General features: G+C 43.3%; 1 protein-coding gene and 1 pseudogene across 2 annotated transcripts; one reads left to right on the top strand and one right to left on the bottom strand.

Moving 5' to 3' along the window:
* Positions 1–567: 567 nt before the first annotated feature.
* Positions 568–15,891, bottom strand: LOC308164341 (exportin-1-like; annotated as a pseudogene). Its single transcript has 24 exons — positions 15,860–15,891; positions 15,235–15,310; positions 14,989–15,061; positions 12,988–13,049; positions 12,666–12,710; positions 11,755–11,936; positions 11,314–11,362; positions 11,098–11,217; positions 10,563–10,693; positions 9,947–10,105; positions 9,377–9,574; positions 8,434–8,572; positions 8,017–8,198; positions 6,764–6,920; positions 6,476–6,639; positions 6,078–6,212; positions 5,628–5,811; positions 4,576–4,682; positions 3,200–3,394; positions 2,672–2,840; positions 2,011–2,145; positions 1,379–1,538; positions 1,152–1,248; positions 568–714 (listed from the first exon to the last, which is right to left on the bottom strand). The product of its transcript is annotated as an exportin-1-like (transcript).
* Positions 15,890–19,396, top strand: LOC308164339 (F-box only protein 47-like; the record flags this gene model as incomplete). Its single annotated transcript, XM_080538452.1, has 10 exons — positions 15,890–15,989; positions 16,193–16,345; positions 16,601–16,677; positions 16,843–16,920; positions 17,006–17,114; positions 17,227–17,400; positions 17,598–17,738; positions 18,665–18,807; positions 18,961–19,120; positions 19,299–19,396. The coding sequence occupies 10 exons, from the start codon at positions 15,890–15,892 to the stop codon at positions 19,394–19,396; spliced, it is 1,233 nt and encodes a 410-aa protein (XP_080394578.1).
* Between the last annotated feature and the right edge of the window lie 7,244 nt (positions 19,397–26,640).

Raw genomic sequence — 26,640 nt, 5'->3', positions numbered from 1 at the left:
TTTTTTTTTTTGGCCATCTTGCTTATTCCTATTAAGACCTGGCAGATGTACACATATTGTACCAGGAGTAGGAGACATAGTGGTTTCTGGTGGTTTCTGGTTTCACCACGTCACTCTCCTGTCTGCCTGACACAGAAGTCCTAGAAGCCTCTTAGCCAATGACTTGCCCTTTTGCGCAAACATTCCTCAGATTTAAAAAGAAAAGAAAAAACTAAACAATTCTCTCTCACACACACACACACACACACAGAAATAATAATAATAACAAAAAAATAGGTAGGAAAACAAAAAAGCATCCAGCTCTGGGATGGGGATGGACCAAACAAACATACATTTGGATTAGAGGAACAGTTCAGAAAAGATATCACACAAACAATCTCCATATAAAAAACACACTGTAAAAAGGGCCACAGGGTGACACGGTGTCATTTAAATATTGGCATTGTTTTGGTCGACAAGCCTCCACTCTGTCCTCCGCCTGTCCTGCCGCACACCTGCCTCTATCGGTTCAGATTCTGTGTTGGTTACTTTTCTTTGTTTCAACGCCTGTACAGTTTGGTTCGCTGCTCAGTCGCACATCTCCTCTGGGATCTCGTGGGGGTTGAGGATACCCGGCACGGACATCTGCAGCTTGTGTTTCTCCTCCTGCGCCTGGCGCAGTGACGACTCCCGCTCCTCCAGGAACAGGTCTGTGGTGTCCTCACCTGCAAACTCCTACAGAGAGGGGGTGTGTGTGTGTGGGAGGGGGACGCGTATCAGTGTACTGTGCATGAGAGAGAGACAGAGAGACCCCTGGCCCTGCACTCGAACAGTTATTTATAGAAACCATACCTCAGCATCCAACCATCTTAGCTCACTAAGGAAAACAACTTCTATCCATCTATCCCTTCCCTTTAATGTAGGCTTATGGCGCTGCTTGATTGGGGGGGGGAAACATTGAGTTACCTTCACTTAGTCTTTTGAGAATTATTTTGTTTAGAAAGGGGATCCATTCATTAAAACATGTCTAAAACACTTGATTTCTGTCACACTGGGATGCCTACTTTAATTTTGAGGTAACTATTAGTTACTTCCAGGCTCTATAATCCACTTCTGAATTTGAATGTTGAATTGTGACGTCATCAAAGGTGGTCTTAGAAAGGGACTCTCACCTTAATCTGGACCAGGAAGTCTCTAAGGTGCTCCTTGAAGGCAGGAATATCCTGGTTTAGGCTGAACAGCCCGGTTACAAACACCTTCACCTGGGCACTGAAGGAAGGGACACATAACATTATGAGACAACATACTATTGGCTGGCATAAACATCATCAACAACACAGCAAATACACAGAAGACACTCGAAACCTAAGTTAGGAAAAAAGAGAATGTTAAAACTCACTCCTGTAAGTGGGAGAAGGCTGTTTTGAGCAGGTTGGCCACGTACTCCTGGATGAACACCTGGTTGTTGACAGGGCTGGAGGGGTTGAGGGTGGTGTTGATCTTACCCTCCTCCACCAGGTTGAACATGTAGGCCAGAATGGACGCGTGCATGGTCAGGCCTGGAAGACACGAGCACAGAACCGTACGGAGTCGTGAAATAGAGACATGGCAGACGGCAGAAACCCAATGACACAGGCTTGAGTTACATGAACACTGTGTTTTCATTACTCTGTGCAGCCCGGAGGCTAAAATGTTGTGATGCTTTCGTAATGTAACACTAATGTAAGACTGATATAGGTGGTGCAGGACATGGGAGGGTCAGTGGACTTGGGGAGTTGGCAAAAACACGCAACATGACGTTGATGTTCAATAGGCAAAAAATGAAATAGACTCATTTGATCATACTAGGCAGCAGTTGAGGTATCTCTCATACCACCAGTACATCCTCTATTAATATGTGGAAGCAGGCCTTGTGTATATTCTCGCATTACTATATTCTGTGAGATATATTCCCTAAAACATTGACCAATGTTGCATACATCCATCACCTCCACTCTCTGTGGCAGTGACTGTATGTATGCACACGCTCACCAGCAGTGTGTGACGTGTCTGTGACTACAGAGAAGATGTGCTGCAGGATGTCACAGAAGTAGGTCTGGTAGAAGCTCTGGGCCGCCGCCTCCTCCTGGCCCACGTTCTGCAGCAGCGTGTACAGGACCTGCAGACCTGGGAGGAGACACGCAACACACACACTTACTACACACGCAACACACACACTTACTACACACGTAACACACACACCTACTACACACGCAACACACACACTTACTAAAGAGGGACCGTACTGGCTGATCTGGACTCCCCAACCACACGTACAGTACATATCGTGACACGTTCTAGTCTTTTGGTCCGCATATCAGCAACCAATCAAAATGTTCCGACTTTTCTTTTGAAACACGGAACTACGTTTCAACGTTGTCGAGATTCTCGACACAAACTCGCTAGTCAAGCCAAAATACTGCAACAACGCAATGGATTCGGAGAGTAATTCCCACTGCTACCTAGTTAACTAGTTTTACTTTGTTAGCAGGCTCACAAAACAAGCTGTGTTAGTTGACTAGCGATGTGTCATTGATTTTCAACAACCACGCGGAAATGTATTCAAGTTTTTTTTCCGATCAGATCCCGATATGCGGACCAAAGCATTAGAATGTGACACGTATGACACAATGTTGGTTTAACTTATCCTCACCCGTGTCAGCCACATTCCGCATGGTGTGTTTAAAGGCCCAGATGTTGGAATCTAACACCAGTTTAAACTGGGCAGGTGGGATCGCCAGGAATGCTGGAAAGCAGTGGGAGTTGACGGCCTGCAGCAGGTAGAAGAAGTGCGTCCTGTGCTCAGGGTACTCCTCAAAGTCCTGGAAAAACCATGAAAGACAAGGCAAAGGGACATACTGTACAGATGAGACCCAGGTACATAAGCAACAGACTTCGGCGTTGAGTTTGTAAAACATTTTCCTACCCTCAATCACCACCTACGTGCATTCCTCACTCGGTAACTTTATTTTTGAACTTTTAAACATCCCACCCAAAACAGGCGGCCTCGATCACCATTCAAAGCCGTCAGCTAGATTCTCAAACGGGGTGTGTAATGTGGAATAGGGATTCATGCTCTGTATTCCATTTCTATATGCAACGTTGTGAACATTTTGCCTAACTGAATGCACCCCATGGCAACATGTTAAAACGTATCCCATGTTAAGGTGATCATACTCACTTTATTGATCATGTTGAGGGTGCATTCGAAAACAGCATCAAAGATCTGGGGGATCTCCCCTGTGATGTGGCCGCCTAGTTTATTGACGATGGTCGCCATGGTGCTGAGGACCTCAGGTTCTCTGGCGGCAGGGACGTTTCGCTGGTAGTCGATCAGAACCGCATCCAACAGTGGCGGGACAAACTTCTCTCCCACCTAGAATGCCCCGGAAAACATTGGATTGGAACAGATCAACACGACTACACTGAAGAGCATTCCTAACAGGTTGTTTTAGGACAGGCTTTGTGGGTTTAAGTCTCCAACACTAATGTCTCTGAGACTATTACACCAGGGTTTACAGTCTTATGGACCCACACTGTGTACACTGGATTTCAGTCCAGCTGAAGATCATTTAGACTCTAATGAGTGTATATACTTGGTTGACAATGGAGTAATACCACTTTATATTTGGGATTATAATAGGGTAAACGCTGCACTGAGCTCATAAATTAGTTATAAGCCTAACCTTCAAAAATCAATGAGCCGGTTTCCCAGATTGCATTTGTTCTCTAGAGGGGGCATCTAGGCAAGGGCTCACAGCCATTATGAATGAATGAATGAATGGTCTTTATTGTCATTGCTATAGTACAGGTACCAAACAACGAAATTTAGGAGGGGTGGCTCCCCCGATGCTAGGAAAGAAAAAAAAACAAAACTATAAGAACACAAGAAGGGAAGGAGCTGGTTTACATAAATAAAGGCTATGTACACTATCCACTATACTATACTGTACAGATAGACGACTAGGGTTGTCATATTGCACATAGTGTTATTGCACATTCATTTGAAGTGTCGCAGTTTGCAGGCTAGAAATGTACATATTTGTGCCTCAGCACTACACTTTTTTTTTTTTTTTTTTCCAGTCCATTATAGGTGACCCCGGCAATTAGGGGTTTAGTGCCTTGCTCAGGGACACGCTGCGAGCTGCCGACTTTGCGATCATTAGTTGCCAGCTCTACCAGTTGAGCCACAGCCCCCCCCCCCCCAAAAAAAAAGCAACCACAATGGAGATATCCCATTGAAAGACTGATTCAGTCCAGGACTTTGGGTCAGGAAAGCTATCCTAATGGAAATATCATTCATTAAAAATTCCATTTGAATAGCAGGAAATCAAACAGATGATTTGTGCGACTAATAGGTCAGGAGGGTTTATAAGACAATAGTGCTGAAGACAACGGTGTCTTGCATCACTGCCGAAAATCACAGCATAGCATGGCATGTGTGTAACAGTTCAGGCATGGTTTCCTGTTTGATCTAAAAATAAGGTCGATTTTCATTGAAACATCTGTGTTTTTCATGGATGTTTGGAGTAGAAATATCGGTGTGCAGCTTCTCACCATCTGTGGATCGTTTGATCGGCTAACCCAGCCCGATATCAGTTTCAGCGTCTCTCGTTTCACCGTCCTCATACTCCTTATCAAGGGCTGTTTGGTCACCATCTCTCCTACGACAAGAGACACACACACACTAATGTTATATATTGAACGTGTTCTTTTTGAGCTAGGTGAGCCACTGTAGTTAGATGAGAAAGGCCTTATAGGTAATGAAGTGTTCCCCTGTCAGAGGAGTAAGTGGTGCCATGTCTGTACACCGGCGTTTGTTTCTCTAAAGCTCTATGTTGTTACCAAACGTTTTCTCTGCCCCCATTCCTATTTGGGAATTATACGTCTAAAAGGGTTTAGACATAACAACTAGGGCTGTCACATCGTGTTACTCTCTGCAGAGTGGAGGCCAAATATTGCCAAATACAGCCAAAATATTGTGAATTCTTAAGACGCATATGAAAAAGTGTTCATTAATTTTGATGAGGAAAATAAAAGAGAAAATACAATAAAAAGCTAACAGGTTCCAGGTGTTGGAACATATTTTTGGGGAAAATGTGACCACCATAAAACACACACACACACACTTCAGTTTGACAGTGCTGTATACTGTATATGCACGCACGCACGTGCACACACACACACACACACTTCAGTTTGACAGTGCTGTATACTATATACGCACACACACACACACACACACACACACACACACACACACACCGTTGGTCTGAATTGATTGATTGAAAACCTTTATTGTCCCCAATGGGGAAATTTTGTTGTCAAACAGCTCAGTTAGGGCAGACAGAAAACATTCAATAAAATACATAAAACAGTGCAGGCTCAATAAGTAAAAAGTTCCAAGTTCCAAAGTTCCAGCTCCAGGTCTCCCCCACCCTGCAGGGCCTGGTTGTAGAGTCGGAGTGCAGCTGGAACAAAGGACTGTCCAAATCTTTTTGTACTTTGACGGGGGAGAACAAATCTGTGGCTGAACTTGCTCCTCATCCCCGCCAGCTCGCAGTACATCGGGTGGGAGGGATTGGCCAGCATGGCCGCCAGTTTTTTCCCCATCCTCTGAATGGCAGCTGAGATGTTTTCGCTCAGACACTTGTAGACGTTGAGCATGTCCAGGTAGATGCGGTCCAGCTGAAGGACGAAGGGGTGGCCCACGGCCTTGCAGGCTCTCACTTTGGTCTTCAGGATGCTGCCCAGCTGTTTCACCGTTTCTGGGTCCTTCAGGATGTCCACATTCTATCATGGTGGGAATGGGTACATTAGTACATTTATTTTCAAATTGAAAAGGAGTGGCGTAAAGTCACCCAACAGCAATGTGAAAGACTGGTGTAGAGCATGCCAAGACGCATGAAAGCTGTGATTGAAAATGCAGGGTTATTCCACCAAATACTGATTTCTGAACTCTTCTAAGTTAAAACATTAGTATCGTGTCGTTTAAAAAAGAAAAAAAGAATCTGTCGGGCTCTATATCCAGTATAGAACATAGCTGGTCTGTGTCTCACCTTGGTGGCCTGTTGGATGATGCTGTCCCACACCTGGTTGGGTAGCAGCATGTACTTCTCTATCAGGTGCTCCTGGACCGCCTGGTCCGTCTGAGCCCCGATCATGTAGCCTACCGCCTCATAGAACGTGAGAACCTGGAGACACCGACGACCACACACCACACACACAACATGAACATAGAGAGGACAACGGTTAGCACAACAACTCATCTAGGAATCATGAACAGACACTGAAAGACTTTTTTGTTCACTAGCAAGTCTTTATCTCGTTTTATTTCTATCATTTTATATTCGTTATTTGGAACAGGTGTGTTGGTCAAAAGCCTGCTAACCTAAAAGCTACCCAGGACAGCTGATGAACCCTACATGAGTCCATCTGTGTCTAGGCTGAAGCTGACCTGTTGTGGTTGGAGGTCACAGATGATGGTGTTGATGTTGTTGAGGATCTCGTCGATGAAGGGCATCACCTCGCCCACCTGCACCTGGACAAAGTGTCGCCTGCACTTCTGAGCGATCTTGATGAACGTGTCGCACGCCATGTCTTGTACACCGTCATGGGTCACTTGAGGAGGGAGAATAAATAAGAAACAGAAAAAGAGACTGAGACAGCACTAACACACAATCTAAAAACCACCGATACCCTCTTCCTCACTAACACCAACGACCAGATGCAGTGGTTTCCTCACCGTGCATGAACTCAAACAGCTTGTTGACCACGGTTTTGAGGAACTTCCAGTGGGCTCTGAGAAATCGAGGATACTGGCCAAAGATGTACATGATGTTGGAGGCTATGATGGCCTTGTTGTCCTTCCCTCTCTTCTGTTCATACAGCCCCCGTAGATCCTGTGAGACACACACACAGACGAGTGGTTAACAAAGCGGTCCAATTTCCCACGAATCAAGCAGTATCGGGTCTAATTGTTATTTGGATTGCTTTCTTTTTCAAAATTGCTTTCTAAAAAATGTGTTAAACATAGGGATGGGAACCGATAACCGGTTCCGTTGAGAACCGGTTCCAAATTGTTTGATGCATTGGAATCGTATGCCTCAGAGGTTATTGATTCCTCTTATCGATGCCGGCATGTTTTGCGCGTGCGCTCACAGTTGCTCATTACAAAAACGTGTGCGTCATGATGACGTCAAACTCTTTTTTTTAATTAATGTTCAAATATTATACACTGTGTTCAGAGACGCGAGATAATAAAACAGCTGCGTTAACTCTGAAAACCTGTGTTGTTGTAGTGCCTGATAAGACATTTTATTTATTGAGAAGACATTTACTTTTACTTTTGTGACATAATTTGCACCACAGCTAGCCCCTCCTCATCACAGATGTGGACAGGAAATAACTGTGATTGGCTTGAACCCTACCTGAGGGCGGGACTGATTACCTGTGTATAAAAATCCATGTTTCTTCTCTGTCTGGACTTTTTCTGAGAATGATTTGACTGACAGACTTTGTCTGTCATGCTTGTAAACTATTCTCCTTTTGCATAAGACAATTAAATACCGTTTCTATACAATTTGAAGAAACCAGGCTACCTTTCTCTATTTTCTATTTAGATACTTAAATATTTCCCTAATAGTTGTCCTACTTTTTTTTTTCTACCCAGAAAATGTATCAGGAATCGATCAAGAATTGAACGGATAAGCAGAATTGATAATAGGGTATCAATAGCACCTTATCTATTCCAATCCCTAGTTGTACACATAAAGATATATCTTTATCTTTTACATTGAAAAAATATGTAAATTTAAGTTATTATTAAATGCAGTGTTATTTTGTTAAATGCATAGTACAATAAAGTGCAAACTTAATCAAGCACACATCAAATACTAAGTAGCCGATTTGCCATATTAATCCAGGTCTGAAATTGAGCCACATTAAAGCCTATTTAATCTCCACAGTGCCCTATAAACCCCTCCCCATCGTCCCTACCTTGATAACAGTGAGGAGGAACCTCTTCTCATCCTCCTCATGCATGGCTCCACTAATAGATCCTATAGCCCAGCACAACGTGTTGAGGTTCTTCCATGACCACTCTGTCCCGTTGACCTGGTTATGCAGCTTCTCTGTCATGATTCGTTCTGTGTCTGCATAGTCCAGATGGGTCAGGTACACTGGAACATTGAGGGTTAGGGTTAGAGGTCAATAGAATACTGGACACCCTCCACCATGGTGGGCTGCTTAGGAGATACTCCCAAAGACGGAAGGAGGCAATGATGAAGAGATTCAGTCAGAATACAGTAATGGATTTGTGGAGATGAATGTGCACGCACACACGCACACCACACATACGCCACACACACACACACACACACACACACACACACACACACACACACACACACACACCGAGAGTCTCTCTCATGTTCTTGTAGAGGTTGATGGAATCTGTGTCCTTCATGAACTCTCTGACCACTTCCCCCTGGTCGTTCTCTACTACGAGGACCTCCTCTGGCTTGGCCATCCGACTCACCATCAGTGTACGCACCTGTTACGGGAGATTACAAATTGTCAACACACACACACACACACGGCATGTGGCAACTCACACATACGCTGACTACATGCCAACGCACACACAAACCCTGATCACTTGACCGGCCACACGCACACAGCGTGCGCCGTTGGCTACGTGTGTGTGTGTGTTCACACATTTTTAACTGTACTAAAAGTAACTCCATGGATATGATGTCACCATGCGTTCCCCCACACTGCAATCTGTATGAAATGGGAGCCTTACTGTGTGTTCCGTAGGCTTCCATTTAGTACAGATTGCACTTGGTCATGGTGACATCATATCCATGGAGTTTTCAAAGTGAAATTCCAACTGCCTTTCATATTCCATTGCTTATTCAGTTACGTTTTTTTCTTTTTTCTTTTTATGTATTGAACACAGTTAAACATGTGAGCCGTCCCCACAACTTATTGAGACACAGAATTTGTTCCAGAAATGGTGGTGTATCTGAATAATTAATACTCATTCATCAAATAAAAAAGAATCCAAGCATCCATATCATCTGATGCATGTATAATCATGTATAATCTGTCTATGTTGTTGTCTGATGTTATGCTTTGTGGTTTTTGTATTCTGCCTAGGGACTACATTTTTATTGACGCGTTGATGTGTGAAATGTTGATTAATGTGCACTTTTCCTGTCAACAAAATTGCTAAATGAATTAATAGATAAATGCCTCTGGCAGTTTGGACAGGCGGAGTTGTATATTTTGAGCAAGTAATTTCACACACACTGACACTACGGTGCATGTATAGGCTACATGGGTCTTTCCTCACCTTGGAGAGCACGGGAAGGTAGAGCTGTCTGCGGGGCGGGACGTCAAAGTGCTGGCTGCCTGAGAGCAGCGGGGAGGTGGAGGTGGAGAAGGGGCTCTCTCTGTAGAGCTCGGCTGCCAGGTGGTTCCAGTACTCCAGGCAGATCTTGAAGATCTCCGTCTCCTCCACCTCCGACACCAGCAGCATGTAGTGCAGGGCCTGGGGGATGGAAAACATGGACATTTGCAGTTAAACGCAAAGAAGTCAATGGACTCGGATGAGAGTTTGACCACGTTCAGATAACGAAGAAATGTGAAGTGTAAACACAGGTATTGGTTATGTATCACATAAGTAGGTATAAACAATCTTAAACAATTCCATCATGTCGCTAAAGGACAATCCAGGCTTATTTCGATAAATGTCGCGAGATTTCCAACTCTTTTCGATTTACTTATCAAAATAAGCCTGGATTCTCCTTTCGCAACGTTGATGGAATACCCCCCTGATGACAGAAGATCGGAGTCAGATGTTTAGGACCGCTGGGTAAACAAAGGTTAGCATACAGTCTCTGGGGGCATGGATTCCTCTCACCTCCATAAGAGTCTCTCGGAGGTTCAGTCTCTTCTCAATGAGCTGGCCGTGCTCTTTGAGGAAGGTGCAGAGAAACAGGCTGAGGTTCTGGATGAAGTTCTGCTCGTCGTCTTTCCCATTGGAGTAGGCCAGCCGGATGTTGGTGTTCAGGGGAAGCATCTAGGGGAGAGAGACACGGAGGATCTCAACACCCAAGACATTTGTGTTTAACTAGCCTACAAACAAGTGTGTGTTTGACTGTGTGTGGGTCTTTAACACTAGGACAGCCGTGCCTGTTTCACCTACTCTTAAGGCTGCCTCGGGGGTCATGACCGTAGTCTTTAGAATGGGAAGCTGTGCCTCTTGTAAATTAGCCTGCCTCCTACACAGCAAAACTGCTAAATATACTATACTAGTTTATCCTGATGTGATTTCGAAAATGTAAGGATACTGGGTGGTAGAACGCACATATCTAGGAAAAGTCATGAAAGGAGGGTCCTGAAATTTGATCGAGTGCAAAGGTATACATTTGTCTTTTTACTCACTTGGTCAAATGACCCCATCCATGGCTGTTCTAGTGTTAACTATTTGAGGGAAATCACTGTGTGTGTGTGTGTGTGTGTGTGTGTGTGCCCACCTGTTTGAGCTGACACATAGTGAGGGTGAAGAGAGTGACGAACTGCTCCTCGTACTGGCTGACGCTCACGCCGGCGATCTCCGTCAGGCCCTTCACGTTGTCACGTTGCGGAACATTGGCACGTTCAGGAACTACAGGAAAGCAAAGTGAAACGGGTATTTATTTTATTTATTTAACTTTATTTAGCCATGTTAATGTTGGACAGGTAAACACTATGGTTATAACTCAACCTTGCCGTTTGAGAGGCTACCTGCAATTCTTGCTGCAGTGGTTACCAATATTTGGTATTACATATCATATCATATATTATTATATTGATATATGAATTATTAAATGCAATAATGGAGCACTTTGAGCTGCAACGTTTGCAGGAAAAGCGCTATACAAATAAAAAGTTATTATTATTATTATTATTATTATTATTATTATTATTATTATCAGATAGAGACAGTTGGCAGGGGACCAGTTTGGAACTAGGCAGTGACCATTAACTGGTGTCTGTATGTGAGTGTGTGTATGAGGCCTATGGGGGTACCTTGTACACAAGTGTGCTGATGAGTTTGGTTTCAAATATATATCCCAGAGGAATCCAGTTGAGAAATCGCAGGAGGGTCTCCAGAGTGGAATGGACCAGCGGGGCATTCTGAGAGTTTTCCTGGTAACAAAACATAGTTAACGGCCGACCAAAGACAAGGGGAGATCAGTGTAAATGGTCTGTTGTTGCAAAACACTGGGAAGGGGCTTCACCTACCATAACAAACTGGCAGAGCTGGAAAATGTGGGAGAATTCGTTGCACATGCTGAAAGAAAGAGGAAACCATAAAGTTGACAAAAGGACCATGGGAACTCTTTATGATAGTGGGCTCATGGGAAAGTGTGATCGGCGAGGAAATCATCAAACACATCGTTGGACAGATTACAATGCAATGGGTTATTCACACTTCAGCCGGACTGTTCTAACCATTTGCCCTGTTCACATCTGAACGTTCTACCATAGACTTCTGCACACCACTAAATGTCAGTCTCTCTTCAAATCAGGTCAGATCATACACTGTTTTTTCTCTCTCAATGGGTTGCCTCGTAACCAATCAGGTTACTAGTGTACAGGTGCCCAGATATGTGAGGTGAAATCTATGTGAGGTCCATATATATTCGCCTTAAGGGTGTGTACGGGGCAGTAGTAGCAGCACACCTGTCTTTGAGGTGCTTGGCCTTGACCTGGGTCATCTGGCCGCTGGAGAAGTCGAAGACCTCCTCGCTGAGCAGTTTGAGGATGATCATGTTGTTCTGGCACAGGCTCTCGCTGGTGCGGCTGGCGCCCACGATGTCGCTGATGAAGGTGGGCCAGTGCTTCGGCCACTCCTGCTTCAGGATCTGAGCGTGGTGGAGGGGAGGAGGGGTCAGAACACACAGCCCGATGTCAAGCTTAGGGGATACACACATGTACAGGATGTACAGGCACACATACACACGTGTAAAGTCAGACCATAGACCAACCATAGATGATCTGTCCAGAGACCAAAACAACGTCAGCAAAAACATTTAGGGACACAGTCAGTGGCTGGCTTTCCACAGTGGGAAAATGCATTTTCGATGGCGCTTACTCAGTACCTATTCAGTGCTTAAACCTCAGACTTTTTAGCTTCTTCTACCCCCCTGGTGCTTATGAGGCCAAACAGGGTTTTGCTGGGAAACACAGCAAACCTTCTTGCGACAGCATGTATGGATGTGCCATCCTGGAGGAGCTGGACTACCTGTGCAACCTGAATGGGCTGCAGGTAGCGCCTCGTGCTACCAGTAGTGCCAAGGGCACTAAAATGCAAAACTAGAGAAAAATCAGTCAGGAAGGAGAAGGAGAGAGAAATGGTCTGTGGCCACCACCTGCAAAATAATGTCCTTTTTGGGGGTTGTCTTGCTGTTGCCTCTCCTGTCTACCTGTTGTCGCTTTCATTTGCACCAAAGCAGGTGAGATTGATTAACAATCGTTTACGCTTCCTAACTGGACAGATCGATATCCCAGAAGTTTAATTGACTGTGAAAATTGAATTCATTTCCTATATTCTTGAGATCTAATTGCCCCCTCCCACACCTCAAAATTCTTACCTGAACAAGGATCATGTTCAGCTTTCCGATGTACACTTTTTCTTTCTGAAACACAAATCAGACTATCATCTAACACAGGCATAAACCTTAAGTAATGCTGTAAAAATGACAATGTTACAGATGTCATTAACAGTATGTCTCTGCTTGCTTACAGTCATTGTGAATGTAGATGCAAACCTAATTTAACTAGGTCTCTAATGAGCCTGATGTATGCTGGCTGTATCCTTCGTACTTTAAGACATTAATTCAAAACATAGAGACATATGATTGTAACTTTCCTTGATCTCCCAAAATCATAACAGATACATTTGGCATTACTCACCTCAACATTTGTTGCATCTGACGAAGTCTTGATAATAAGACCAACCACATGCTTTTTAATCCCTGCAAGCAGAAAGAACAAGACGTGTGAAAGTCTCCCATAAAAGGGAGAATGGTTCTATACAACCATCCCTTCATAGAGGGCTGCCTGGACCATCCCTTCATAGAGGGCTGCCTGGAAAACAACTATTGTGTCCATCTACAAATAACACCACCTTCTGGTCCAGTGCACATAGGTGAACCCTGAACAGATCATCTAGCATGGTGAAGAGGCAGTTAGCAGAGTGTTTTCCTCTCTCTAATCCAGTTTGCAGTCATGCATGCTGCAGATAGTCTTAACCCTGTGTTAACGCTGTGTGGCTTTGGAGTGGTTGAAGCTGCAAAGAGCTGTCTATGCCAGTTGCTTTACTGTCTTTGGAACTACTGATTACATACAAAGTAGAATACAGTAAAAGGTGCATTAAAGAGGCCCAATCATTTCTAATTGATGGACAATACATTGATGGCTACATATGCTGGCTACATTTTGACTTAGACAGATTATAACAACAGACAATAATCTATACAATATATTATATATATATATGCAGCAAATGTGTTGGCCGCCCAAAAAATGATGATAATGTTATCATTGGTGTCTGCCATGTTTACATTTTGTATAGACTTTTAACTGACCGTTCGTAAATTAACTGAAATCAGAGTGCTCAGAAATCAGCAGTGAGGTACAACTCTAAGGTAAGAGGGGGAAATGACATGCACTGCATTGGGTTTGCCACTTGAACAAACGTCAGGCATCTACAGTAAAGTGGGAAGTCACAGGTCAATGAGAAAACACATTGTAGGGGGGAACATGAACATGACTAACTTGATTAGTTCTATTTCTGTTGTCACATAAAAGAAAAACATCCAATTCCAATTACATTTCAGGAGTCTTATAAAAAGCCAGAGGTACAGCTCTTTCAAACCTTTTGTGTGATTCTTTTCCATCTTTCTTTTGTCTATGTCCAGATCACAGATCTATTTCCCTGATCTACATTGCAGTGAGAGCATTACTGGGTAAGGATAAATAGCAGCAAACAACAAATCAGTTTACCGAAAAAAGGAATGTCAGCCTAAGTAGTAAGGGAGAAAACATGGACTTATACACTTTCGTTGAACATGTCGGTTTATCATATCGGCAGTAATTAATACAACAACAAAACCTGGAAGGTATAGAGTTATAACAAACTTACTTTTTTAAGATTTTCAAAACAATTGGCTAATTGTCCGTTCTGTACTGCTGTCAGTTGACATACTCTACATAGGACTATAGACGCTAGTCACAGTGGATGGAGCTTTGGCTGCGTGAGGACAGACAGAGCTTCTATGATTAAGTGGCTCTTCTATGTCAACAATTGAGGAAACAAATAGATAATCTACCAAGATGCCCAGCCCTTACCAAGATCTAAAAGACCTCTAAACAAACAGAGCAGATAGATACTGCAAACCAAGTGTTTGCAAGTTTACCTTAGGATGCTACACTAGGCTTAACGTCTTTGCAATCCCAAAACAGCAGTTTAGGTCTTTTCCTCGTGTAAAGAAGTGCCAGGGTGCAGAATACAACCTTTCTGCAGTGGTGAATACAACCCAGCCAAGCAGAAAACCACCCGGCATGCTTAGCAGGGGACACCACTCAACTTGGCAACCGCACGATGGGCAGTAAAAGGAGTGTGTCTCTGGCACAATTAAGGCTTTTCACAGTGTCAACAGCAATATTCCAAAGGAGGTCTGAATGAATCTGCCCATAGTTTTTCCAACTATGAGCAAGTACACATCGCTCAATGTCATCATGGTCAACTCACACATCTAAAGGGATATTTTCACTCTTGTTTTCAGTCTTTTTAAAAAAAAAATATGACAGAAATAGTAGAGATTATGACAGGAAGGACGGGTGAGAGAGAGAGAAGGGATGATTGTTTTCAGTCTTGAGCAGGTAGAAGCCAGGTGGGTGAGCACAGCTTACCTTCGCACTGATTTCGGGGCAGAATCTTCCATCGCGTTTTGATAACCGTTTCCAGAATCTGCAGAGCATAGTACTGTAATGCATAACATACAGTCACACTCTCTCGCCTTAAGGCTACAGCATTAATTTACATTAAACTATTGTCAGAAGTTGACGAAATGACTTCAGTTGTGAACAACAGCAAATAAAGAGTCGAATATTATTATTATTATTAGTAGTAGTAGTAGTAGTAGTAGTAATGTTTACTTTTTGCGCCAGATGATGCAGCGCGAGCTGATCGTATTTCGCGGTAGCGCTCCTTGGGTGCGTTCGTGCATTTGCTCTGAGAGCGCCGGAACGCACACTGGGTTCAACGTCATAAACGGACCAAGTAATTTGATTGGACAACAGGCATTCCATGAGTGCTGATCAGATTTCCAGAGCGTATTTACGAACGCACCCCTTGTTGTTCAGCGAGTGTCCTCGCGAGGGAGCAGGAACTGTGCAGCACACAAGCTCAATAGCGGCTCGCCGGCTGAGGTAAAACTGTTTGTGACTTTAGTTTAGATAATATTATAGTATATATATTATATTGTCTCATGTCAGTGGTGTCAATATTTACCAGAACACATAACAGCTTGTGAAGGAGCATTTAAAGCTCAGTAAGGCAACAATTTCAAAGGTTTATTGACAAGTGCCATTCTCCTCAGCTAGGTAAGTTCATGCAGCTATCCTAGCCAGCAACTTTTCAGTTTGTGGCTAACCACCAAGTTTAACTAACTAACTATTTCCTTTCGCTTCTAGATTATTTGCGGGACAATAAAGGCTTGACAGTATTCCAGTTATTATGGCGAAAGTGACAAGGAAATTCACGGTGACCCACAAGTATCACCGCAGACGCCGGCCGTATCCTGTCAGAACCATGACGACCCGCAGTCAGTGTCGTCAGGTTCGGGCCAGCGACTGTTTCTTTGAGCGGCTGGCCCCCGAGGTCTTTGACATGATCCTGGACAGACTCTCTGGTGGGTTCTGTTTGCTTTGGACATTTTTCAGGATGGGTGAATTATGATTATTTAGATGAGACATATCTATGAGGCTGAACTATTCTGATTGAAGCCGTTACCAGGGGCAGGGTACTAAATGGTCTTACATATGTATAGCTCGAATGACGTGCATCTGAATTAATGAGATGTTTCTCCCTGCCTCATTGTTTGTTGTGGTAAAGTGTTGCAGATCAGTGTGTTGAGCATGGTGTCCAAGGCCATCAGTCGCTACATCATGGGCTATGTCTCCACTCAGACCTGGAGGAAGAGGACCATCGTACAGGGGTGTCATCACTCCACCGAGGTGTCCTCACTAGAACACTACACATCGCTGGGTGAGAGGCTCCTCAACAGCTTTATTTGATTAATTTACCTTTATTTTACTTAGTTGGTTGGCCAAGAACACACATGTTTATAATAAACAAATATTCAGAGCCACATTATTTCTGCTGTAATTCTTTATCAGGTAGATAGACCAAAGTATTATTTCTATCTCCTTTCATAGGGGGTCCGATGAGGAAAGCAAGTGGTCCTGGTTGGCAAATATAGTCACTATGTTACATTCTTGTTGTTTTTGCTCATTGTTTTAGGTTTATTGTTCAAGAGATGTACCCTCTTGCTGCCAACAAAGGATAGGCTAACGTTCATATATAGCAAGTTTTCACAGGTAAGACAGAGAGGTGAGGGAGGACAGATGAGGCAATGTTTAGCTGTGTGTGCTCTACAAACATTCTCACATTTCTAAACAAACCAAACAGTTGACAACATTGAATAGATTGTTATTTTCTAGTTAACCTTACTTAGACTAACACAGTTGTTACCTCCCACTCAGGTTCCTTGCTTCATGATGGAAGAGTGCATTCAATCAGTGCAATGCCAAGGCTTCTCCAGCTATGGAGTGTTTCTACAGGTGAGAGCCTAGTTACAAAGAACATCAGACAATTTAATATCAAAGGCTGAATCCTGTATTGAGATGGTTAATGTTTGACTGACAGACATTGATAGCCGGCTGGAATGAGCTGGAGTGTCACAGAGTTTTCAACTTCCTGTGCGACTTCACAAATCTACCGCAGAAAATCATGTCAGTGGTCACAGGAAAGCCAGGTGAGTGTCTGTCCCTATAAGAGAGAGAGAGAGAGAGAGAGAGACAAACAGAAAGGCTAATTGAAAGAGTGTGAGAGACGTGAGTGATCCGTATGTCTTTTTTCTCCCTCAGGTTCATGTCAGCTGTTAGAGCAACAGATCCGTCTGTTCTGCAGACAGGTTCTGTTGGACCCCTGGAAGAACCGCAAGCACACTCTGTTCTGGCTGACCCGCATCCTGAAACCCTGGCCCATTGTCAGCCAAGCCCGGCTGCTGTTCATCCTCTACGGACCACTGCTACCAGACGGTGAGAGGGACAACATGGGCCTTCTCGGTTTCTACCTTAAAAAAACTGGTTGCACTTTTGTACAGTATATAAATCACTTGTTAGTAATTACATGGTGAAATTCTAATGTTAATAATAACAAATGAAATGCTTGTTTTTTGGTTGGCCAGAGTTGCAAGGGAAAGTGTATGTGTAGTGTAAGGGAATGTTCTTTCCAGGTTCGCTAGGCTGGCAGGAGCAGCTGCGTGCTGGGGTGGCCCAGCGGGACCTGGCCAAGGCTCTCATCCTGCTAAACAGCGACCTGGAAGCCAAAGATTGGACCACCGACACCATAATGGCCATCCTGGAGGAGCTCATAGGTAACTGCAGTAGCCCAGAGGACTTGGCAACTTTTAATGATTATATTTTACACACCCAGGAATGGTAGACAAACCTTTTACACTATTTTGTCTGTATACTGTATATACTGTATGTCTGGTCAGTCCACACGTACAGTATGTACCATTACCATAGGATTATAGATTTCACTAAGCAAATGGTGCGATGATGACTGATGTATAGATGATTCACTTACCTTAAGCCTGGTACACATATAAGGATTTTCTGATTATCTGAGAAGGACCCCACACATGAAGATAAAAAAATCATGGATTGAACAGTCTTGATCGTATTGTGTGTGGTGTGCTCCAATATACAACCACATGCATAAAGATCTGTCCTCCGACAGTCTGGAGTCTCGCGTGAACAGGGTAGTAGTACCCTGACTGACCTGTAGAGGCAGCCATGTGCTACAGGGAAAATAAAGTGCAGAAGAACGAAAAGAAGAAGACGCGTCAGTCAGCTGGCTTCTTGAGTGGCTACATTCCATTCCACGTCACAATCGGACTTGGGAGTTGTCAGTTTTGACCACAGACAATAAGACTTTTGATCGTAAATATTGAACACGTTTAATATTTACGATCGTCGGCCCCGACCATTTTCCGAGCAGATTGTCGGGAGAAATTGACTCTTAACACACCTCACACCACAGAATAATCTTGTAGGATAATCTTTAGAGCCATCCGATAATCAGGAGTTTGCTGTCCTTGGTCGGAAGGGGGGAAATTGGGCCAAAATCGCCCAGATTATCTTTATGTGTGTACCGGGCATGCGATAAATGTACTTCGCTTGTAAGTCGCTTTGGATAAAGGCGTCTGCTAAATGTCAAAAATGTTAATGTAAAGTGTGAATGCTGTGTGTATGAATGACAGTTGTTTTGTTTTGTGCTGGTTCTGTTGGCCTCCAGTCCTCCCCCAGGCATGGCACATGGAGAATGTGGCTCGTCTGTTGTTCCTGTGTGGGAACAGCGTGTGCTGCAGCGTGCTGGCCAGCAAGGCCCTCAATGGACGCCTGTTTGAGATCTCACGACTCATTGTGTACCTCGTACTGGTCAGTCACTGCTGCTAAATAACTTTATTATCTGCTCTAGGGTTCCGGTATCTTTTAACCTAAGAGACACATTTCCCCCATTTTGTGCCCACTTATCGGAAGGTACTGCCTGAACCGGCCTGAGCTACTGACATTTCTGGTTCCCCCTCTCAGGTGTGTGAGAAGGACGGGGAGTCCATGAACTGGTCCGTCAAGATGGTGCAGCAGGTGTGTGAGGTGTTCTCCTCCTCTGCTGACAAGTGGTCCTTCATCGAGGCCGTGGAAAACATGTTCTCAGAGGTTGCCATGGAGATGTACGAGATTATGGTGGCTGGTGAGTTGTTATAGGCACTAAGACTATCGTATCAGATCAGGGTCCAGATTCCTTCAAGCTTTGTAGCACTAAAATAATCTTAAAGTTAAGGGCATATTATTTGGGAACACATTAATAGAAAAACAGTGAAAATAAGTAGACATATGCGGATTTCTAACTGTCAATGATCTTGTCACAGATAACGATCAAGAAGACTTTGAGATCTTCCAGAGCCTCTGCAGCCTCCTCAACGCCAGTGCTCACTTCCACACTGTGATTCTCTACAACATTCTGTAGTATTACTTTCTTTCACAACAAACCGGATGTTCTGTCTTTGATTGTAATCTTTGAGAATATATACATTTTTTTGTTATGTCTTTTATATATTTATCTATATCTATCTATCTATCTATATCTATATCTATATATTTACAGTATACGTCTGTGTAAACTACTCTTCTGGATAGAGGTGTTCAACTTGTATTGTATTATGGTTATGTATTGATTATACTGTTGTTTCTGTAAGAAATATAAAAACACATTTGCATTATCATCAATTAGCCGATCACAAATGTTAACAATGAATATCTCCTGAAGACAGATGGATAGCCTGGGTAAATTAGGCTGTAAGGGCTTCTCTGGGAATGTGGCAGCAGCATAATAATAATAATAATCATCATCATAATAATCATAATAATCATAATCATGCAAATAATAATAATAATACTATATACATAACACAAGAAACTGACCCAAAAAGGGGGCTGCCTGTCGTGGAATAATATGAAAGACAGATGTGCTCGACACACAATGTGTAAAAGAGAAATAGTAAGCGACATTATTCAGCTTTTCATCAATCAATTCTGATAATTTTCACTAAAGTCGCTATGAAGCTGATCAACTGCCTCCGCTATGACTGCCAGTGTTTCCCCCCGGGAGCTACAGTGAAGCGGATGTGCCGTGTGCCAGGATCAGCACCATGGCCAGCGGCACCACACTCAGCCTGACGTCCCTCCAGTCACCCTGCTTCCAGTGGCGGAGATGTGAACTGAGAGAAAAAGGGCCAATTTTTTTATTTTGTAGTTGGATACCCTGCAGCTATCCTTTGTGAGAATATGCCTCGTTAATGACCTCTTGCTTCTCGCTTAACTAAATGCTCATAGAACACACCATGCTATTGGACTGGGCTAAAAGATGCATTTATACTGTGCTTTGTGTTTTACAAAGCACAATGACACAGGGTTCCCTAACACTCCTAAACAAATAATTAAAGTTTCTTTAATATTTGATAGGCATAAACTGTGTGTGTGTGTAACCATTGGTCCCCATAGTGTTTAGTGTTCTCTAAAGCTAAAGGTAAACGGTTGCTTCGTCATGGCTGCAAATGCATTGTATAGGGATGTGGTTTTAATTGTATTTGTCTTTTTTCACGCTAGTCTTTGCTTTAGAACCTATATTGAATTGTCATTTGTGAAATGTTTTGGTGATGACATTGATAATAATAAGAAGAAGAAGCTACAGTGGTATATCATGCAGATGGTGCGTCTACATGCGTCCTCTACAGCAACACAATCGAGTCTTTTATACTATCAGCAATTAAAAGTCAAAATAGCCCAAAAAGGCAATAATAGAATACAGCCGAGCCCAAGGGCAGTTTGCATGTGTTGCTACATTTGTTTCCTGTTTCACTGTATTGATTTCCCTCTGGCATGCGTCAACAGGACCGGTCGTAGATTCTGACTCTCCGTCTGATTTGTACATTTTCAATCACAAGATTGCTCAACACACTTCTCAGTGAGAAAATTGATTTTCAAGCACATGATTAAGTTTGTCTCCATGTCACCCGGAGACATTTCAAATAAATACACTTTACATTCAGTTGTATTGCATACAAATGCTCACTATTTTCAGATGAGAAAGACACATTGGCTGGCTGTTGATATTTCCATAATAGAAAACATGTTTTCATTGTTATAAGGGTGTAATAGTCCAATACAGTCAAATAGGTGTTTAGCATTGTTAAATGTTACAGCTCTGTTGGGAGACTATAACAAACAATGAGTAAACCATTTCCTCTATCTCTCTCTATATATGCCTCGTATAATATGATATAACAAAACAAATATACAAGAGCTCAAAGGTTGCTGCCTAATGTATGAATTCTTCTGACAGGTCATTATTTCAAGATCCATACGTGTCTACAGTGTGGCTCCATGCACATTGCGATGAAGTTAAAGGGGAGTGGGTGTCGTTTGGTTTAATATACTGTAGTCAGGTAACATACAGTAGCTGCATTGAAGGACGCGTGAACTTGAATGAATTGTGACTTGAGCAACCATTACAGACGCAGTTTAACTTCCGAAAAAGTGCGCCTCTACTGTACCTACAGTATGGGGACCATGTAGATACTTGTACTTGCGCCTCTTGTGGATCGTTTCCCTTCTCATATTTACAATGACCTTATCTGTCTAAATGGCTAACACCTGGCACACCTACCTGTGGGACTGTGCCCACCGCCCTGGCATACTCTTCTATCGTGTAGGTACCCAATTAATGCCCACCTAGAGTCTCATATCCAGGCGCATGTTGTATATTTAAAGAGCATTAAAGCGCAACAACTGTGATATGGTCAAAGCTGTCTTGGGAGATGTAAACGTAATTGGACGCACAGTCTCGATTACTACACAATTTATTTCGAGCATGGCAGAAACCATCTAGGCCAGGGGAACTATGAGGGTGAGTATGCAGGGAAGTGTTAGGAAGGATTTCTTGTTCTGATGTACACTTCCATAACTGGGGCAATCATGTAAAAAAGGGGCAATCATATGGACTAAAGAGACATTATCCTACTGCGGCAGCATAATGACTGCATGCCAATTTCAAATAATATTATTTATAGATGTATGCTTCAATTAACTCTATAAAGATACAGTTACTATACAGTATGTTGCAATCTCTGGGCACTTAACTGTCATTTATCCAGCGGAAAGACTTGTTTTCACTTTAGAGTGCGCATAATGACTATCCTCAGATCATTAGATGTTGTTGTTATGATGTTATCCAATAATGTTATGATACACAGACAGCATTTTAGGACCATGATGTTATGATGATCAGAGAATTGCACAGCTGCAACTTTAGGATGCAGTACACCTCCCCTCCGTCGGCTCAGACAATGGTCTGTACCAGCTCCGCTTGTCACAACTGAACTGGGCAATTTCAAGTTTTTGAAAATGCCAGCTGTAGATGCAGCTTCGCCTTTTATCGGAGCTTTCGTCTGGCTGGCGCCGCTGCTTTTTTCCAGTGAAGCTTCATCCTAGGATTGGCCGCTAATGGTCCCAGCTGTTTGAGTCCGGTTAGCTTGCAGAGACTGCGATTGTCATTGATCCATTGAAGGAGCCTACATACATTACAGGGATAAATCGTAAGTATGGGGCACTAATAGTCGGCGAATAGAATGCCTTTCATTGTTTCACTCCTTGCCTTGTCGACGACTGCATATCACGACCTGCTTCTGTAACACGCTCAAGGTGAATTAGAAACAGTGCCCTCCTCACATCCTCAACTTCTCCCAGATGTACATGATGATGCTGGAGTAAAAGGATGTGAATGAGTGCATTGGTTTACCCATAGGCTCAGGGGTGAAAGTGGTTTGAGTTTCTTACAGGAACTATAGGCTACTACCCCAACCTTCATCGTTTCATATTGTTCTCCTCCCGCCACCAGCTTCATGCATCCCTGAACACACACATCGTGGTGTTGGTGTTGAAATTAGAAACACTTGACAATAATAATAATATAATGTTTAAATTATTTATTTAAACATTATAACAGACTCATAACTCAGACTCTATAACGTAGACTCTCCTATGTGGGCTATCATTTGTGATTGCAACTCTCCTTTTTGAGCAAAACATTTACCACACACTGAACAATTAAATTGTTTCTCTCCTGTGTGAACTATCATGTGTCTCTTCAAGTCTCCTTTTTGAACAGATTTTTTTTAAACACAAACTGGGTAACTCAAGTGTTTCTTCCCAATAACTGAGGTTCATTAATTTCCATCCAGGATCTAGGTCCCTGGGAAAGTGGGAACACTTAAACACTTTTCCACATTTTCCACAGAGGGCTGAAGTAGTTATCCTTGTCTTCTGTGTATTGGCGAGTCATGCAACTTGTTGAGTGGGCTGCTCTTCTTCCTTTGCCTAGCCAAGTCTTCACATAAGGCAGTGGATCCCACTGTCTGCATGGAGGTCCCACAGAGCTGATGAAGAGGAGATTTGCTGCATTTCTTGTTGTCAGTTTTCTCCTATACTCAGTTATGATGTTGTTCATTGTGCTGAACCCCCGTTCACAGTCAGCATTGCTTGCAGACAGTGTCAACTGCCATGAGCAACTTCTTCATCCTCTTAGGAATGGTTCTTCCTCCACTTGCTTTGTATTCAGTGAACCCAAGGTCGGCCTCTTGTCCATTCAGATGTAGGACATCACACAAAGCCCTCACCTCATTATCTCCAAATCGAGCATTGTCGTGGTCCCAGTTGTCAGGGTTGAGGACTGCCATTTGTTTGATAAGGTTATTGTACGCCTCTTTTCGGTTGGCTGCAACACTGGCCTGTGCTCTGTTTGCTGTGGTTGTGAAGAGTCTTTATTGTCTACCACTGCTTGGATGAACTGAGCAGAGTTAATGATGGGAGACCTGCCAACTCTTAACTCCTCTCCCTTGAATTCCATCACTTCCTCTGCTTGGCTGGCTTCAACTGCATGTTGTCCTGGGTAGCGATTGAGGCTTTCTATGCGTTTGATATAGATTGTCATGTTGTCATGGGCCTTTGGGAGCGTGGTCTGTCTGTCCTGAAGAATCTCTGACAAGTTCTTAAGTTCAGTCAGAACATCTGCCATCACTGCAAGACTTTTCAGGAAGTTGATGGAGCACAACTTAGAAAGCAGACCTTTGAATTTGGCCCTGTCTCTGTTGTCCCTTGTGTTATCCTCTGATGCTTCACGGAAATGTTGTGCCAAGGCTGGATAAGACTGCCAAACTGCAGAGACTGCCCTGCATGAAGAAGCTACCCAGCGAACACTGAACACTTTTCTGATCCTCCTGAGGGCAATGTCTAGGTTGTGAGCACATTCACTCAGCTCCCGCATGTTTTTTGGTGACTGGCTATATAATGAATATAGGCTGTCAAGGAATGCCTGGAAGTCCTTTGTTCCCCCCGTCACATCCAGGGCCTGGTCCACAGCAAGCTCCAGTCTGTGATTGAGGCAGTGCCATAGTAGGATGCCTGGGAAGTCATCCTGGAGCAACTTCCCAACACCTGACTTCACTCCCAGCATGACACTGGCCCCATCACTGCCAAATCCAATGAGGACTTCCCTCAGCAACTCAACAGTGAAGCCGTTCTTAAGCAAGCAACCCATAATCTGTTCCTTGATATGAGCAGCAGACATACTATCCAGCTCAACCAGGTCTAATGGAAAGGCAATGGGCTCCATGTCTCCATCAACACTAGCCTTCAGAAACACAATGTGTTGATTTGTGCCCGACACTGGTCGACTCATCAGCCAATACTATGATTTTACAGTTGGCCTCTATTATCTTTTTCAGAAGTTCCTTTTTCATCTGTGATGACACATGCTCAATTATATCAACACAGACTGTTTTGCTGTGCAAAACACGCCCTAAGCTAACATCATTTACTTGCTGCAGGTCAATCAGACTCTCAAAGTCTGTGAAAGGCTTGTTATTCTTGGCCACATAGTATGCTGTCATGAATACTTTGGCAGTAGACTCAAATGCAGACTCCTGACTACTGGCGTTTACGTTCAGAAGTATGTCTTTATTTGCTGTCTGAAGAATCTTGACAGCTTCAGTATGCGCTGTGGAGTTCCTGTGCTCATGGATCTTTTTCCGCAGTGATGAAAGCTGTACTTCCCTTGAATTACCACTTGGGGCTATCTTTCCCTCAGCCCACTGAGTAGCTATGTTGACCCCACGGGATGCCATGACACCCAGATCTTTTACATCATGGCATGGGCTACAGCCTAGCCTTCCATTTTCAGCATGCAGCCATTCATTTTTCTCCTTGCACTGTTTATACTGTTCTTCTTTCCATACATTAGGGTAAGCAGTAGGAGGGCTAGCAGCATCGCCTGTTCTTTCTTCTGAGTAGGGAGAGGGACCTGCTGCTTCTTGTTGAGTCTCCTCTTCCTCCCTCTGGCCTTCAACTGTTTTAAATTAGAATAACATTTACAACTAAATTCATCAAAAGACAGTCAAACAGTCTCTGTCTTTGAATTGTCAGAACAGTGGGCAGATACATTAATGAACAGATTATTAGTAAAATAAAATATCTCAAAATGTATCCTACAATGTGTAGGATACATACAAAATGTTGTACTGTATGCACACAGACTGTGTTCTGAGTAAGCCACTGTCTAGTTTGCTAGTAAGCTAACTTCATGTCCATTCTCTGGTAAGTTAGCATCATCACCTGTGTTTGCATCTGAGGGTGGGTTTTCATTTTGCAGAGGTTCTGCCTCCCCCCTCTGGCCCTCAATTTGCTCTCTCCTTCTAACTTTAGCCACATTATCTGCTTCTTTATCTCTCTCCTTTCTCTTAAACATTTGACTTATTGTTCGTTGCATGTTTCTTCTCCTCAGGCCCGTCACTATGGTGACGCCCACTCACGTGTGATTATGGCCCATTAGTCTGGAACGCACGTCGAACGTTCGAACGATTAGATTTTGATGGGCCGTTGATGGCCCGGTAAGATTTGTACACGATTTGGCATGACAGCGCCCCCCCCAACTGGCGACCAGATATAACAAAATAATATATATATATATCATAATAATAATAATAATTATTATTATTAATCTTCTATATTTTATATTAAATGAAGACATTAAAATTGAGAAACAATAGTGTGTTTTTCATTTTGTTGGAAGGGATTCTAGTGACCAATCATTTGAAAAGAAGTTGAAATATTGCACGTTACTGCTTGAATATTAGGGCTACTACTAGCCTTGCTAGCCCCCCTATGGCTACTGTTCCTGTTGGATTAGTGGTGGAGCTGTCATGCCAAAACCTGGCAGCTGCCAAATCCTGGCAGGGCCATCAACGGCCTAATCGTTCGAACGCTCTTGCTAATCGTTTGCTAATCGTTCGAACGTTCGACGTGCGTTCCAGACTAGGGCCAAAATCTGACCGCCTGTGACGTCTTTCTACTGCGCTTTGTTTACTACCGCAGCTGATTAATGTGTGTATCTTAAACTGCGAAGACAATTGTAATCTTCTTGCACTTGAATAGCATTAAGGTTGATGCAGGCTTACTAGTCAGCTATATCATATATAACATTTTATATGAAAACACCCGCTAGCATGCTAATTTCACACGTAATTCGCTCTGAGAATGAGAGCTTTATTGAATTGGTATGATTGTATACACGGCATGACTTTTCATACACCTAAACCAGTAGTAAGGCACATGACATGGGCATGAACATCACCGTAGGACCGGAACACCTAATCTTAC

This window comes from Nansenia antarctica (assembly GCF_963989245.1).
Source record: "Nansenia antarctica genome assembly, chromosome: 8".
Taxonomy (NCBI): domain Eukaryota; kingdom Metazoa; phylum Chordata; class Actinopteri; order Argentiniformes; family Microstomatidae; genus Nansenia; species Nansenia antarctica.
The sequence above is the reverse complement of the archived record's forward strand: the minus strand, read 5'-3'. Positions and strand labels throughout refer to the sequence as shown.